The 16,218-nt window shown below is 39.4% G+C and overlaps 1 protein-coding gene across 1 annotated transcript in view; it reads right to left on the reverse strand.

Moving 5' to 3' along the window:
* The window catches only part of FAR2 (fatty acyl-CoA reductase 2), a 108,225-nt gene that overhangs the window by 17,054 nt on the left and 74,953 nt on the right, over positions 1–16,218 (reverse strand). Inside the window, exons 3-4 of the mRNA XM_081128853.1 lie at positions 8,342–8,517; positions 6,192–6,371 (exon numbers count right to left, since the gene is read on the reverse strand). Coding sequence (XP_080984979.1) covers positions 6,192–6,371; positions 8,342–8,517 — 356 coding nt within the window. The remainder of the gene's footprint in view (positions 1–6,191; positions 6,372–8,341; positions 8,518–16,218) is intronic.

Below are 16,218 nucleotides of genomic sequence, written 5' to 3' on the forward strand. Positions count from 1 at the left end.
ACTTGCTCACAGGTCTGTTTCCCCACTTTTCAATGAGTCTAGGAGAGTGCAGGTATGTTTTTTATCTCTGTGTCTAAGCACCTTTCTGTCCCCAGGAACCAGCTATTTAATTCAGTAAGTGGGTGCTCCTCCCATAGGACCCTCTTAATTGACCAATTTATAGTCTGCATGAGGTTTTGGGAAGCTGAGCTGGCTAATGATAGGAGGGAGGGTGGACTCAGAAGGAGGTGAGGTTGTAGGGAGACTGTGGGAAAGGGAGGAAGGGCAAGTCTTTGTTGAGAATGCAGCAGTAGTGGTGGGGAAGTGTTGAGAAGCTAAAGGTCTATAATGTTGACCACCTTCAATGTGTCGGTGTTGGCTTCAGAGTGAATTTAAACTTTTTATTGGGGAGAAGGGTATGTATATCTGAGCCTAATGCTTGTGTTGAATGGGCCCTTTGTATTTTCCTCCAGACTTATTGAGCACTTATTCTGGCCTCCAATGGCCTGAAACATGAAATTATTCAGCCTGGTAATATTAAAAGCACACAGAATTTTCAATTTTGTGTCAGCTACTTAGATGGTATCTTGAGATAATACAATCTGGGAAATAAAAACACAAAGTGCTAAAATTAGCTCCCTCCCTCCCTGCCCCCAGCATAGGTAAACTTTCTTTGTGTCACTAATGTGATCTTCAGCACCAAAGCAAAAGTACTTCCCCACATTTGACTTCCTTGTAGCTCCTGAAGGGCCATCCTGGGGGCTGAGGCTGCTGGTGGGGGCTGCACGCAGCTTTCACCTCCCCTGCTTCTCACCCTCAGCTCACTCGCCAGAGCTGCCTACATGGTGTTTGATCAAGAGACCCCTTTCCTTTTTCACCTGACAAATTAGCTGTGCCTGGTGGTGGCCTGGTAGCTTCAAAAGTGTGATTTTTAGTAGGTACAGATCTATCGGGAACTTTTTATTGAATTTTAAATCTACAAATTAAAAGACAACAGAAGGTGAGGAGAGGCTGCATTGATTACTGGAAGCCCAGTGAACCCCACTGCAAATGAAAACTGCTCAAGAAATCACTTTAACACACTGTTTCCCAAACTGGTCAGCTCATGAATCAGACTTACAGGAGGCCTCGGGTTAGCTTCTAGATTCCCTGGGTGGTTCCGAGGTACCACTATAGAGCCACTATTTCAATTTTTAGGTCTGATGACCTAAATAATCCTAAATAATCTGGTGATTCTTATGGCAAGGCAAATCGGGGAATCACTAATTTGAAAGAATTCCACTTCACAAATATAAGCCATTAGGACTTGCATAAATTGGGATTAGCTCTCAAAAAGGCATTGCTTCCTTGAGGAAAAACTTCAATAGAATGAAGCTTTAAAAGAATTAAATTCTTGGTACTAGAAATGTAAGCTGTGACAATATACATATTCTAATCTGGTAGCTAATTAAATAAGTGTAAGGCCCATATGCAAAGCATTAGCCTTGTTTTATTGTGTTTCTTCTCCAAATTCACATAGGTATTTTATATCTGTTGCCACTCCCCATTCTAGTCCTCCCCACCACTGTGCCTCAGCCTCTAGTTATTCCCCAAGCCAATCTACATCTCTTCCGCACCATGATCCTATTACCTATAGCTCACTTTCATCCAAGTCTTTCCTTAATTAAAACAAAACAAATGAACACCCCCCCCCCACCCCCCTCCCCGCGTGCAGCCCTCCTTCAGTGGACCCTGCTGCCTACAGTTTAGTGCAGTGCCCTGCAATGGTATTCAGTCTCCGCAGCATGGCCCAGCCTATCTGCAGCTTGATCGCTAACGGCCCCCCTGCACAGACCATGTGTGCTACCAAAGTGGGCTGACATTTGTCTCCCAGGCATTCCCCAGGTTTGCCAGCTCCAGCTGCTCTGCCAGGCATGCACCCTGATCCCCTCTGTTCTTCCACGTCTATCTCCTATGCCTTTCTATTGTCTCCAATTCCATCAACTTAACATGTCCCATCTCCTCCACCGCACCCCCTCTATAATTCCACGCTGCTCTATTTGTGTTTGGTTGTGAGCTCCATAAGAGCACAGTCTGTATCTTATGAAAGTGAGGCAGGAACCGCGGCCATTTTAGGAAGATTCCCCATCTCAGGTCTCAGATTACCTGCCTGAATGTACATGTGACCTTATCTGACCTGTGTAACCCCGCCCACTATTTTCACGCCACAAGCAGGCCGGACCCACGACCCTATAAAGCTGACCCAAGCCCTTTGTTCGGGGCCCAGAATTTGGAGACTGCCTCCTCTGGGACCGCATGCGTTAATAAAGGTCTCCTTTCGCCTCCTCCGGTGTACGGCCTGAGTCTTTTCCGCTACAAAAGCACCTTTTAACCTCTGGCACTACCCAGTCTGTGGGTAAACTGGAAAGACTAAAGCCAGAATCACATGGCTGTGGAGGCAAATTCTCTGTGACTTACTGGATGAGAGCCTTCTGAAGGGTGAAGTCATCTCTCTAAGCACTTGTCCCTTTCTTAGTACAGCAGTGGTAATAGCATCAACCCTACAATACTATGTTAAGGAATTAAATGTCGGAAAGTGTCTTTGCTGACAGTGACTGCTCGACAGCAATTCACAGCCTCCTGCCCTTCTTAATGCAGATTCACTAGATGGACCTAAGTGTCAAACAAAGCAGTAAGTATGTACGGATCCACTTCTCTAGTTCCCAACTGTTTTCCAGGTTTTTCTAAAGGTGCAAAAGTCTTTTTACCCTTCACCAGTTCCCTGAAGAGAAGTGATCTTGGCCTGAAAAATATGGAAAGCACCGGCTCTGAAGCCCTGTCTTTTCTGGTCAGTTGTGTGCATTTAAAATAAATAACCATACTGAAGCTGTTATTCTTAAAAATTGCAATTTCACTGGCAGTCCCTGATCCATTTATGCACATGAGTTCCTAAAGGTAAACATCACCATGTAAAGCTAGAAATATAAAGGCAGAGGTGAGTGAGTACAGTGACCAACGGCAAGGACAAGGGGCGGAAGACAATGCAGGCATAAGAGCCAAGAAAATCAGTTGTTTAACAATGATTGATGGCCATGCTTACCATACCAATTAAAAGTATTAACTCTTAATTGAGGTTATTAAAATGCATTTATGCTAAAGTTTTTATACTACTACAATAGAATTTTATCTTTTGGGGGTGGTTCAGGACCAATATAATTCTGGAAGTTTCAGATATGGGCTGCAAGAAGGGAGCAGAGGCCTGGCCCGGGCTGTGGGAAGCACAGAAAACGGGTTGGCTGGAGCTGGAAAGGGTGGGGCAGGGACAGGTATCAGGTTGAAGCCCACAGCCCCACTCCCTTTATTAACTACACGGAGCAGGATCACTTGGGCTTACGCAATTAGGAAAGTTCCTGGCAAAAATGTACAAATCCTCTTTTATTTCCCAGACTGGAATTCCCATTAAACCGGTTATCTGGAAAAAGAAAGGTTCATTTTAGCTTTTCATGGGTGATTTTCTGTTTTGTCTTTTTTTACGATTATGTTTTTCAGCTTTACTAAGATATAATTGACAAATACAGATAAGTAAGCAAATAGTTAGACTGAGCATGGGGCACTATGAGGCACCAAGCCTGAGGGATGCTAGGGGAGAGCTTTGATGTCTGAAGCAGAGGTGAAGTTGCCTTTAGGAACAGAACCAAAGGCAGGCAGCATGAGAGAGAGGGGTAAGTACTTCTGTGTGACTGTAGCACAAACGTAAGGAGAGGGCCAAGAGATGCAGTTGAACAGGTGTCCTGAACATAAAATTTTGAATTAATAAGTGGTGTTTACAACTTTTTCCCAGTTTTTTTTTTTTTTTAAATACCTAAGTTCCTAATTGCATTAAAAAATGTATTCCGCTGAGATAAAATATAATTTCATTCCTAGTTCTGTTTGGCTACATATTTGTTTAAATAATCACTCTCCTTGGAAAGCAGTAAATGACAGAAACATAAACTTTGCAGAAGTGTCAATGACAGTCTGGTCATAAATCACGTAGCAATGTCCTGCCTTCGTCTAGTGGAAGAGTATGGGAAATGCTGACCACCTGAAGATAAATCAACCCCTCCTCTGGAAGGTGTTTATTCTTTTTTGAAATCTAGGGGTGTTGAGTGTCTGGACACAGTCTGGGAGGAAGGGAATTGTATGAAGAACCTGGAGAAACCTTTTGCTGTGGGTGAACTTACTTACTGCCTTGCCTCCCTCTCTTTTCTGGTGCACTCTCAGGGACTCCTGTGCTGCCTCGAACTGTGCGAGAACCTGTGAGTGTCAGAGGTCAGCGGTGGACTGAGTCTGTACAATCTCAGTGTCAGGCTCTGGAATCAGAGGAGGCCTGTCCCTTTCCTGGGAATATCAGTATGTAAGCACCATCTGTACCAAGAGACAGCACTTTAAGGAGGCAGCTCATGGACAAACAAATCAATTCCACCCTAAAAATGCCCCAAGGCTTTAGATGTGACTTTCCTGCACTGATTTTGGGCATCAGAGCTTCTTTTCTCTATCTATCCTGACAGACTCTCCACTCTGAGAGCTTTCTTTTCACCAATTAAGCGAAACATGATTTATTAGCAGCTTTAAGTAACCTCTAGGTCCTTTAAATGACTTTCATTCTTCTTTGTCCTGGATATTTTTTATGACAGGTAAAAATATCTATCCTCAGAGCTACATGAGATAAAAATGTTTGCCCTGAAGGGAACGAACTCTTGATTTAGCTAAAGCTTCATTTTAAAGAGTATATCTTAAATGAAAATACAGTAGAATATAAAATTTAAATCTGACAAATTCACTGTGAAATAGTCTATTTTCTCTGCTGTAATACTTTTTATGTGGAGTCAAAAAAACAACAAATGAACAAGGCAAACTTAGTAAATGGAGCAGAAGAACAAAGAAGCAGAAAACAGACACTGTTTTCTGACACTAGGGCCATGTCCTAAGAATAAAGTGGCTCCTGTTAGTTGGCAAGAAGAAAAAAATGCCAGACATTATTTCTCCTGCACAATAGGAAAGTAAGAAAAATGTATATTGGCCAAAGAGGTCAAGAGACTGACTCCTCCCAGATCTGGGAGGAATTCCTCTTCTCTACTTGTTTTTCTTTACTAACCTTTTGATTATTTGCTATTAAATACCCCCTAACACTCCAATAATTGCTTGTGTTTATCAACTTATCATCACAATTAATAGATGGGCACTATTATCAGCCTCGTTTTACAAATGAAGGAACTGAAGCTCAGAGAGGCCAGGAAACTTGCTCAGTGTCACACAGCCAGTGTCACACAGCCAGTAAGTTTCAGAGCCTAAAGTTGAACCCTTGTTAGTCTGATTCCAAAACTTGTCTTCTAAACTTTCATACCATATACTATATTTTGACAATGCTGAACTGCCATTTGACCCAGTAATCCCACTTCTAGGAATATATCCTAAGGAACCCGAAACGCCAATCAGAAAGAAGTTATGCACCCCTATGTTCATTAGCAGCGCAATTTACAATAGCTAAGATCTGGAAACAGCCCAAGTGCCCATCAGTAGATGAGTGGATAAAAATACCATAGGACATTTATACCGTGGAATGCTACGCAGCTTAAAAAAGGATCTCTTACCCTCTGGGACAGCATGGATGGAACTGGAGAGTATTATACTGAGCAAAATAAGCCAGTCAAAGACAAGTATCACATAATCTCACTCAGATGTGGAATATAATGAAAAAAATAAACTGATGAACAAAATAGATCCAGAGACACAGAAGCATGGAACAGACTGAGGAATCTCAGAGGGAAGGTGGGGAGGGGGAGTGGGTGGGGAGAGACTGATCAGAGAACTTATATGCATAAATGCATAATCCCTGGGCACAGGCAGTAGTATGGGGGAGGCCTGGGGGTGGGGCAGCCAAAGGGTGGAGGGGATCAATGAGGGGGAAAGAGGACATCTGTAATACTTTCAACAATAAAGATAAATTTTTTAAAAAAGTGAAAAACCAGTTCTATGTAAAGTATCCTCCAAGTACCTCATTCAAATCTAAACTATTTAACAAGACTTGGGGATGGAGGGAATAGCAAGGACAGGGTGGCGAAAGCTAGCACCATTACAAAGCACGTTGTTTCAAGGCTGTTCCACTTTGTTACCTCCTTAATGAACGACTAGAAGGAATCAAAGAGAACAAACATCTGCCCACCCTGTCCCCCTCATTTAGCCCAACTTACTCCATGGAATCGATGATTTTTTTTGGCTCCACAGGGCATGGATAGATGACTTCATCAATGTGCTTCAGGTTACAGTTTGAGAAGGCAGTAGAGATATGTACGAAGGCCTCGAGCTTTGGCATCTGACTGGCCATGAGCAGGAGCTTCTGGGTGGCAGCGACATTCAGTTGCACGGCATGTCTAGAGAGAATTAAGCAGAAGGAAATGGAGCAGCCTGTGTCATGCTTCACGGTGAAAAGTTACGAGCACGGCTTTTAAAGTCAGGGTCAAAGTACGCCTACGATCACTACTCTTACTAGCATTGCTCTGAAGTTCCAGACTTGTAATTAGGAAAATAAAATTAACAGATATAAAGGCAGTCACAAACCCAATGCCAGATTATATCATGGTATATCTAGAAAACAAACAGAAGCAGTTAAAACAATGTTGGCTGGACAATAAGATAATTCAGTAAAGTGTCCATTTATAAAAGTTACATAAAAGAAAATCACCAGCTTTCTCGTACAGAAACAACAATTAGAGAAAACAGTGGAAAAAAGGCACACATTCAAAATCAAACATTTAAAAACATTTCAAATTAATAATAAATGAATAGACTCTATATTAAAAAATGATAAAACTTCATTAAGGGTCACAACAAAAAAATTTGAATAAATAGAAAGACATATATTGTTCCTGCATAGGAAGAACTAATGTTTAAAATATGTTAAGTTATTCTAAATGAATCTACATATTCAAGGTAATGTCAATCAAATTTCCAACCCTTTTAAAAACCCGGCAAATTATTGTAAGTTTAATCAAGAAGTATAAGCAGGTGAGAATAGTCAAGAAAATCCTATTTAAAAAGAATGATGTGTGTATACTTGCCTAATAAAATAAAAATTACAGTAATTGAAATACTGTGATGCTGAAAGAGAAAGTCTAATTAATAAAATTAAATAAGGAGTTAAAAATAAGAATTTAATATGTTTCCTTTCAAATAAAAAGTGAAAATAAATCATTTAGTAAATGTTTCAGAAGTAACCATCTGCTAGAAACAGTAAAAAAGTTTACTCTACATTCACATCTCCATCACTCTTCTTTTTATAGAACTTTCCTGACTGCTTATTCCTCTTTATAGCTAAATAAATTTTAAATGGATCAAAGACTGAAATGTGAAAATGAAACAATAAAACTACTAGAAGAAATTTCAAATAACTGCATATATAATAAAAACAAAGTTGAGGACAAATGATAAGCTGTTAAAATATTTGGAGCCTTATAAAAAGCAAAGAATTGCTAAATCTTTCAAGAAGTCTTAAAATTTATAAGAAAAAAATGCTTCAAATGAAAAATAGGCAAAAAGCCTGGGTAGGTATTTCACAGAAGAATAAAATGCCAATTAGCATTTAAACATCTTCAACCTGTCCAATGATCAAAGAAGTAAAAATCAAAACATGCAATGCCATTTCCATTGTCATATTGACAATGTTAAAAAGAATTAAATAATTATAATACAGTATTGGTGAGGGTGCCGAAGTGAGCATTCGTGTGCATAGGGATGGTGCAAATTGATGATACCACATTTTGGAGAGCAATTTAGTTTTATATGACAAAATATAAACTGTTCATAATCTGTGCACATTTGATGCATATCTAACAATTTCACTTCTTGGAATTTGCCCAAAGGGAATTACCCAAAGTTGTTTAAAAAAACATGTATGCACAGAGGTGTTCACTGCAGAATTGCTTATAATAGTGAAAAATTGGAACAATCCAAAAGATGTCCACCAATATATATGTGTACAATGGAGCATGGTATAGTCATCACTAATTATAACAGAACATTCCTGGACAATGAAAGATAACAAAAATATAATTGAGCAGTTTGCAAAACATTCTCATAGGATGACTTTTTCATAAATTTGAACATAAATTTTATTATGGATGCATAAAGAAAAACTGGAATGAATGTTCTCCACAATATTAAATGGTTAGTTCTAGATTGTGAGATTTTGGAGAAGTTTTACTCCTTTGTATTTTTTTCATTGAGAATATCTTTTTTTTAAAAAAAGACAAAGAAACCATAAAGAAACTTACACACACATGTGCATACACATGTGCACACACACACATATCCATACAAGCTGTGAGTGGGAAACAGGAAGTACCTGAGAGGGTCATCGAAGCGCACTGTGGCTGCGCAGTGGAAGACAACGTTGGTGCAGGAGAGAAGCTCCTCCATGTCCTCCTTGCTGATGGCCAGGTCATTCTGGTTAAGGTCTGCGTAAATAGCCCTGATCTTCTCATGCACATTTGGACACACTTCTTTCACTTTTTCAAACAGCTAAAACATAGATATAAATCAATATACAAAGATCACTATCACATTGTTCTTGTTCTCATTGACTTGTTTCATTATAATTCCCCAAAACTGGTTTTAGTTGGATTGTCACTCAAAGAAGGTATCTCCTCAGGAGCCGTTTGCTTAATTTCATGCAATTCAAAGTCAGTTTGGTATAATTCCTGCTCCTCATAATTTCATAAACATTTGAAAAAGTCAGTTCCAATAACCAGTAAAAAGTGTATTTTGAACTTTCCTGCAGAGTGAAGGAGTGATAGTAAATTAAATATATCCTGCCCCACCCTCCTTCCCCCATAAGGCATCTCTGTGTTTATGCATGGTGAGTGCTCCCATTGGAGCTGGAAAATACTATTTTCAGTGCAAAATTACCAGCCTTTATATTGCTTTTATAAATGATCAGCCTTTACAAAGCCTCATGAGCAGAAATTCAAAACAACTTGTTTAACTGGCCAGATTAACAAGATGTCCTAGCAGCACAAACATAATTAGAAACAAATTAAGCACATTTGTAATGGGTAAAACAAATACAAATCTCATATCATCTCTTTCTAATACAAATGGCAATTATTGCTTGGTAAAATAATTACATGAGCTCATGAACCTTTTATGGAATTGTAATCGATTTTTTAAAGCATTCTAATTTGTAAAGGGAAAAGGAAAGAGCACTGGTAGCTTTAGCTTTTATTACAATTATTCACTTGGATCGAGTCTCTACTTTTGCCTCCACACAGAAGTTCTTAGATTAAATTGGTATTTTCCATTTTGTCAGGAAATACGATTTTAATAAAATGATCTTGGTTCCAACCTATTTTGGTAAAATGAAATTTTACTGTAATATTGGTATGATATATTAACAGAGAAGAAAAGTAAGGCTACATGTTTAGAAAGGTTAAGAGCAGAGAAAATTCAACTGTGGTTTTAATCATAATATAGTAGCAGAGACAGTCTTCTTCTACCCTATAACCCCAAAAGAACATTTTCATCTATTCCTTGGTCCTTAGCAGCAGGCTTCTTCTCTCCGTTAGAGATCTACACCAGGCTTTTTTATTGGGTTATAAGTAGTTGATCGCAGGTAATCAGAGAAATCATGTCTCATTTGTATCAGGCAAGACCATACTCAGAGACCATCATGGGAATTCTATGAAAGTGATCAGGGAAGGGAATTAAATCCACATGTTGCCGGGCAAGTTAACATACTCAGTCTCTAAGCTACTATTTTTTCTGCAAGGTAGGGTCAGCCTTTTCCATGGGGTGTTACCACAATTCTAAAAATATTCGGAAGTTAGGTCAATCCTCAGTGCTTTGTGGACATCTGGGATTGATAAGGTTGTTGAAGTGTCTGAGGGACATTCTCAACAATAGTCATTCTGGCTCTTCCAGAAAAATATTTAACAGCTCTTCTAATCTTGATGGATCTTGGCATGCTAAATATGTTTTTTCACAGTCAAATGTTTTCCTTCATGTAGTTTATTAGGTATTAATTAAAGGACTCAATTTGTACAATTTCCCCCTTTTAAATAACTAAATTTATAGAAGGCTTTTTTTTGTTTGTTTTTTTTTGTTTTTGGATCTGCATAATAGATTTTATTCACAAAAAATTTTATTTAAGGTTCTGTGGAATCTTTGACTTTAACTTGTGATGACTTTTGGCTACTTGACAGCAAGAAGCAGAAGATGACTTCAGTGTTTACCCTTCTTGTAACAGGGTTCCTCACATGGGATGTAAGCTGCTATGCATAGATTTTCTTTTTCCTTTGGGTTTTGTAACTCTTTTAGGCAGAGGATACTTCATACCATTTGGAATTTCAGACAACCAGTGCAATGTTGAACAGCACCTAGAATTTACAGCATTACTGTTATAGGAAATAATTACTATCCCAGGGCAGTTAAAAGATATCAGTGGTTTTCAAACTGTAGGCGTAAGAATAATCTGGGGCCTTGACTTGGTAAATTTGGTATGTAACCCAGGAAGTTATATTAATTAACAGGCTCCAGTGATAGGTCTGACAGTCCAGATATCATACTTGGAGAAACAATAACTCTGAAAATTCATGGCCATTTTAAAGCCAGGGCTTAAATTTCCCCCTCTGGTTTGTAAATTCCTGGATTCTTGCTCGTCTATGTTTGACAGCTCCCAGTTCATTGAAAGGACTCAAGTTTTATCAAATTAAAATTAATTACTGTAAGACTACTAACAGGATCATGAGTGGGAGCCTGATTCCTGAAACTGTTTGGTTACCAGCTCTTCTGTAGTGGTGAGATGAAAGATAGCAGATAACTAAAAGAAGACACCCTGGGGTCTGTGCCAATGGCCAATGGCAGCTGGAAAATCTCAGAGCAGAGCAGATCCTCTTCTTTTGTACTAATGACAAGACCCAAGGACAGGCGAACAGATGCACTCAGATCCTCGATAGAAATTGGCTCTTCTGAAAGTTTCTTTTGCTAATGCAAGGCATTAATTAAAGGTAAGAAAAAGTAGATGGGATAAAAACAAGTGAAGGGAAATATAATTTCAAGAACTTCACTGAAGGCCCACCATGAAGAGCTTAATATAATTACTTTACATTCTAAGTGTTCATCTTATTCCTTCTCATATATTCTGCATTTAATGTCATAAAACTGAGAAGGTAAAGAGTTGAATAACTACTTGCCCTTTAGAAAAACTCAAGCAGAGTTCTGTGCTCACTGGGAGATAACAGCTGGGGATGGGGGTGACCCAAACATTTCAAACTGACAACAAACTTGTACATTTTTCTTGTAAAGTTTAGGAGTATTCCCTTGACTTGACATTACACAGGCGAGTATTTCCCTCTCGTAATTAGTTTTTAAACGTGAGTGACTATCTTATTTATGGCAATTGTTGATTATAGCCCAGGGGCAAGAAACTTTGCAAATCCTATGTAAGAAAATTCAGTAGAATGAGAAAACCAGAAAGAGAAATTATTCTGGAACCAATAAACTCCTTGGGTATGAGTTCTCAAGTTCTGTAGCCAGACACGAAGTCTGCATTTTTATTAGAAGCAGGAACTGGGCAAGAGGTGGGGGCATGACATTTATACGGTGCTTCTGAAACAATGTAGAGGTCCCGAAAGTGTACTTCCACAGTCCACATGACCTCACATTGGAGGTATCCACAGAGGTCCCATCACTGTTTCCTGGGGACCATTGAAGGTAATCTTTTATAATCATGAGGGTCTTTAATCTTTATTCAGTTTACTGAGTCCCTCTCTTCAAATATAACCATATTATTTAGTCCCAATAACCCACTAATATTTGCTTAATATTTTTAATTTGGTAAAAAAAGAAAAAGGTACGGTCCCTTAAACTAAAGGGCAATCTTTGCAAAGTATCTGGTGTCCTAAAGCAAAAGAAAACCTGTAACATTTATCAGAGAAATGTTAGAGTGCTGAGTAAAAGCAAAACAATGGATTGTGAAAGTCGGGTCTTAAACAAGAAAGACTTATTAAGAAAGGATATAATGTAAGTCAACAATTAAACACAAATAAGTGCATGTAAATTAAGGAAAAAACTATCATACCCAATGTAAAGATTTAAAAAATTTACAAAATGTTAGGATTTGGCTAGTTCATTTATAACTCCCATAAAATGTAAAAAATTAACCTATAAGTTTTTACTGCTTAATGAAGACGATTTCTATAGGACCCTAAGGCAGTATGGTGTCATAGTGTGGTTATCAAACTTTGGCATATAGCAGGGCTGCCTGGGAAAAACAAAAAACAAGAACCCAGATGTCCCGACTGTGGAGATCCTGATTCCACAGCTCTGAGCTGAAGCTTGGGCTCCTGTGCTTTGTACAAGCTCTCTGGTGAATCTCATACACGCAGGAGGTGAGAATCACTGATGTACAGGAAACATCAGTCAGGCTCTTTGGAGTTAGGAATGCCAGGGTTTGAATCCTAGTTCTATCATTTATTAGCTGTGTGACTAGGGCACATTACTCAGTGCCTTCGGATACATATTTATCTGTAGTGCTAATCACTGGACTATCTTATCATATGATCTCAGAGAACTAATGATTCAGCAGATACTCTATAATTAAAAACAACTTTGCATTTAGCAAAGTTTTAGTTTACTTTGCATAAGTGCTAGAGGCAACACAGTGTTCAGTTCATCAGCTTATTAATGCTTTGTTCCCACACCAAAGGCCAGTTTCAGAGTTCTTTTGGCGAATCAAGTACTGCACTTGGTTAGAAGCAGCGGTATCCTAAGGGAGGCAATGCAATGCGGTGGGGAAAGCATGGGCTTTTTAGAGAAGAACTGAATTGAAATTCTGCTTTGTCATTCCTTGGATAGGTGTCAACTTCTCTGGATTAACTTCTTAATTGTTGAGGTAGCAATAAGGCATACCACATTTTGTGAGGATTAAGTAGGGTAATGAAAGTCAGATGTCTAGGGTAGTGTCTGCCACTTAATAGGTTCCTAATAATAGATAAACTCCCTTTCTGCTTCCACAACAATATTCCATTTTCCAAAGCTGCTAATCTGACAGCTGAGTTTATGTGTGTCTGGTCAACTCGAGGTTTCTGGTTATACCATGTGATCCAGAGTTGTGTTGAATCTTGTGGCATGGTGACTTTTTGAATGAAATTAGTACAGGCAATTTGAAGCTTTAAAAAAAGACTCCATGTGATTGGAAACAATTTAAAAAGAAGTTGGATATGTGAAATCACACCAGTGACTGAATTAACTTGTGAACAGTATTGTAAAAGAAAATAATTGAGAAAATAAATTGCTTCAGTTTTTGTGACCTTTAATATATCCCCAGGACTAAATTAATTTCTCTAATTTTTTCTTTTTTTCCTGAAAAAAAGGAAATGGCCCACAGGGGAGAGGCTTAACTTGCTTGAACTAATCTGAGCTGAGTAACTGTCAAATTGAAAACCAGTTCCACTCTTGTAAAAGTGTGTGTTTGTTAGTCATGGGAAATTTAAATTCCTGGCAAGATTATATTCCCTCTAGTTGCCCCAAGTTTATAGAAGCCTCTTGGTTTTGGGGGGATAATTAATTTCTTAGGGGGGGGGGAAAAAGTACTGGAACAAAATTGGCTTTGGGGATTTATAATATAAACTATGTTTCCAGTTGCCTTCGCTTTATATAGAGATTTAACAGAATCATTAATGTCAATCAGAAATTCATTTTTGGAAATAAGGATAAGCAGCTTTTACAAAACAGGGTAGCCCGGACTGAGCATGAAAATGTTTTTTATCACAGTCTTTACAAATCAACAAAGAACTTTACATAAAATGAAATGAACATTTCAGTTGGGTGTTTCTCAATACTGAACAAGGTCAGATTGCTAGCCTTTTCTTTGCAGATGTTTTTTGGTTCAGAGTTAATTATTTTAGTTCAAAGTTATTTTTTTTAGCTCAAAGATAACTTGTTAAAATGCATTATTTTTCCTCTTAAGGATTAACTTATCTAATGTCTCCTAGAAACTACCAAACAGTGATAGTTTTGCAAAAGGACTCAATTATTTCATTGCATTTTACCATCTTCTATTGTCTTAAACATTATCAGTCCTGTGAACTGAGGGCCTAGTGTGTGACCCTCCGTGATTCATGGAGGAAAGCTCCCCAGGGTATTTCAAAGTTGATTTATTTCAGGGCTAACTAAGGGCTTATTGAATAATTCACATTTTCCAGAGAAGTTGACTTGAATTATCCAGTGCAACCTGCCAAGCTCTGTCTTTGTTTATAAATCTACTTCTGGTTATATCATGCAGGATAGGCCCTTCCTGGAAGCCTTGGATTGTTCCTGGTCTCAGAGGATGCATTCCACACCCAGCATCATCTCTCTGTGATTTTTCAGGTATGGCTTTTGTCTTCTTCATGTTTTCTTAAAGAGTAAATAGAGGCCAGTTTAAGATCCTAAATAGACATGCCTGGAACATGATTGTTGAGAAAACAAAAAACAAAAATCCACATCTTTAAGGCACTAACGAACTTCAAAATACTCTTGGTATTTGAATTTCACAACTGCAGGGTTTATTTGCAACTGCTTATCTGCTGTAGTGGGGAACGTCCATTTGTTTTGTTAAGCAAAGCCATATTCAAGAGAGCAAAATAGATAAAATATCAATTTCTCTATCTGAAACTGTTTGGTTAAGATGGAAAGCTGGTTGGTTCATAATTAAATGAGCAAATTTTTCGTAAGTAAGAGACTAAGCAGCCAGCTTGGGAAACCTCAGCACCCACAAGTTGAAAAGCATGGGGTGTGGTGAGCACGTGCATTCATATTGCAACACATGGAACCTGACTTATTTTCTTAAATGCTTCTCCGATGTGAAAGAAACAAAAATTTTTTTTAAAGATAATGGTGAACACTTGGAATTAGAGGGGGTAGGGAGAGGTGGCAAAGGGTAAAGGGGGATAAATGGCGATGGAAGGAGACTTGACTTGGGGTGGTGAACACAATACAATATACAGATAATGCACTATAGAACTGTACACCTGAAACATAATTTTATTAACCAATGTCACCCCAATAAATTCAATTAAAAGATTAAGTTAAATTTTAAAAAGCACATATTCCCTTAGAATCCCCTAAATCTTGTAACGTGCATCTATGAGGCTGGACAATAACACGAAAGGCAACCAGTGGGCCCAACAATACCCCGCCAGGCAGCTACCTACCTGGACGAGTTAGAGTACACCAGGCAGCTGCCGGGCAGGGCGACATCACAGCAGGCAGCTGCTATCCCCAGAGTCAGCTTCCCGGCTGGGCACTATCTCGAGAGGCAGCTTCCTAGCCAGGTACTATCACAAGAAGTGGGTACTATCACCACAGGCAGCTGCCTGGCCAGGCATTGGTCACAAAAGGCAGTCACGAGCAAGAGAGGCACACAGTACGGGGAGAGGAACTCAGTATCGCGAGAGGCAGACAGTATCGCTACGGGGAGAGGCTGACGGTATCGCGAGAGGAGGTCAGTGTCGCGAGAGGCAGACAGTATCGCTACGGGGAGAGGCAGGCAGTATTGCGAGAGGTCAGTGTCGCGAGGCAGTACCGAGAGAGGCAGACACTATCTCCAGAGGAAGTCACTATGGCCAGAGGCAGATGGTATCTCAAGAGGCAGCTGCTTTCTTGAGAGGAAGAAGTTGGGGGAGGCCCGAAAGGGAGAGGCTGTCACTATGGCAACAGGTGCACTAACCAGCGAGCACTAACGGGCACTGTGGCAAGAAGCATCCACTACAGCCAGAGACACTACCCGGGGGAACTATCCGGAGAGGCAGCTACAGGGGCCAGACTGTGTTGCGACAGGCACCTACAGGGCCATTTCTGTGACAGGTTATATTAATATGGGGGAAAATGCAATACGGTCCTGAATGGACAAAAACAAACGAAGAAAACCCTTCCTTGGATTTTTGTTGTGAGGACAATAAAAGCGTCTGTCCTTTAGTAGACAGTAAGTAGTTAACAAGTATCACCATTATTGATGCTAGTTTTGCAGGACTTGACTTTGGCGTGCTTTTTTTGAAAACTGGAGTATCGGGTGCTTATTAAATTTCTGGAACTGCCAGAGAGCTGCAGGCTATTTCTCGGAACCTGACCCTCCCGTGTCAGATTTCCTTTCCTTCCCACCAGCTCCTGAGGTCCTAACATGCCCACCTCAAACTGCGCCACGAGTCATCTAACCACTTAGAACTTGTGATCTGGGTACTTCCT

Source organism: Miniopterus schreibersii (genome assembly GCF_964146895.1).
Source record: "Miniopterus schreibersii genome assembly, chromosome: 2".
In the NCBI taxonomy this organism is placed as follows: Eukaryota; Metazoa; Chordata; class Mammalia; order Chiroptera; family Miniopteridae; genus Miniopterus; species Miniopterus schreibersii.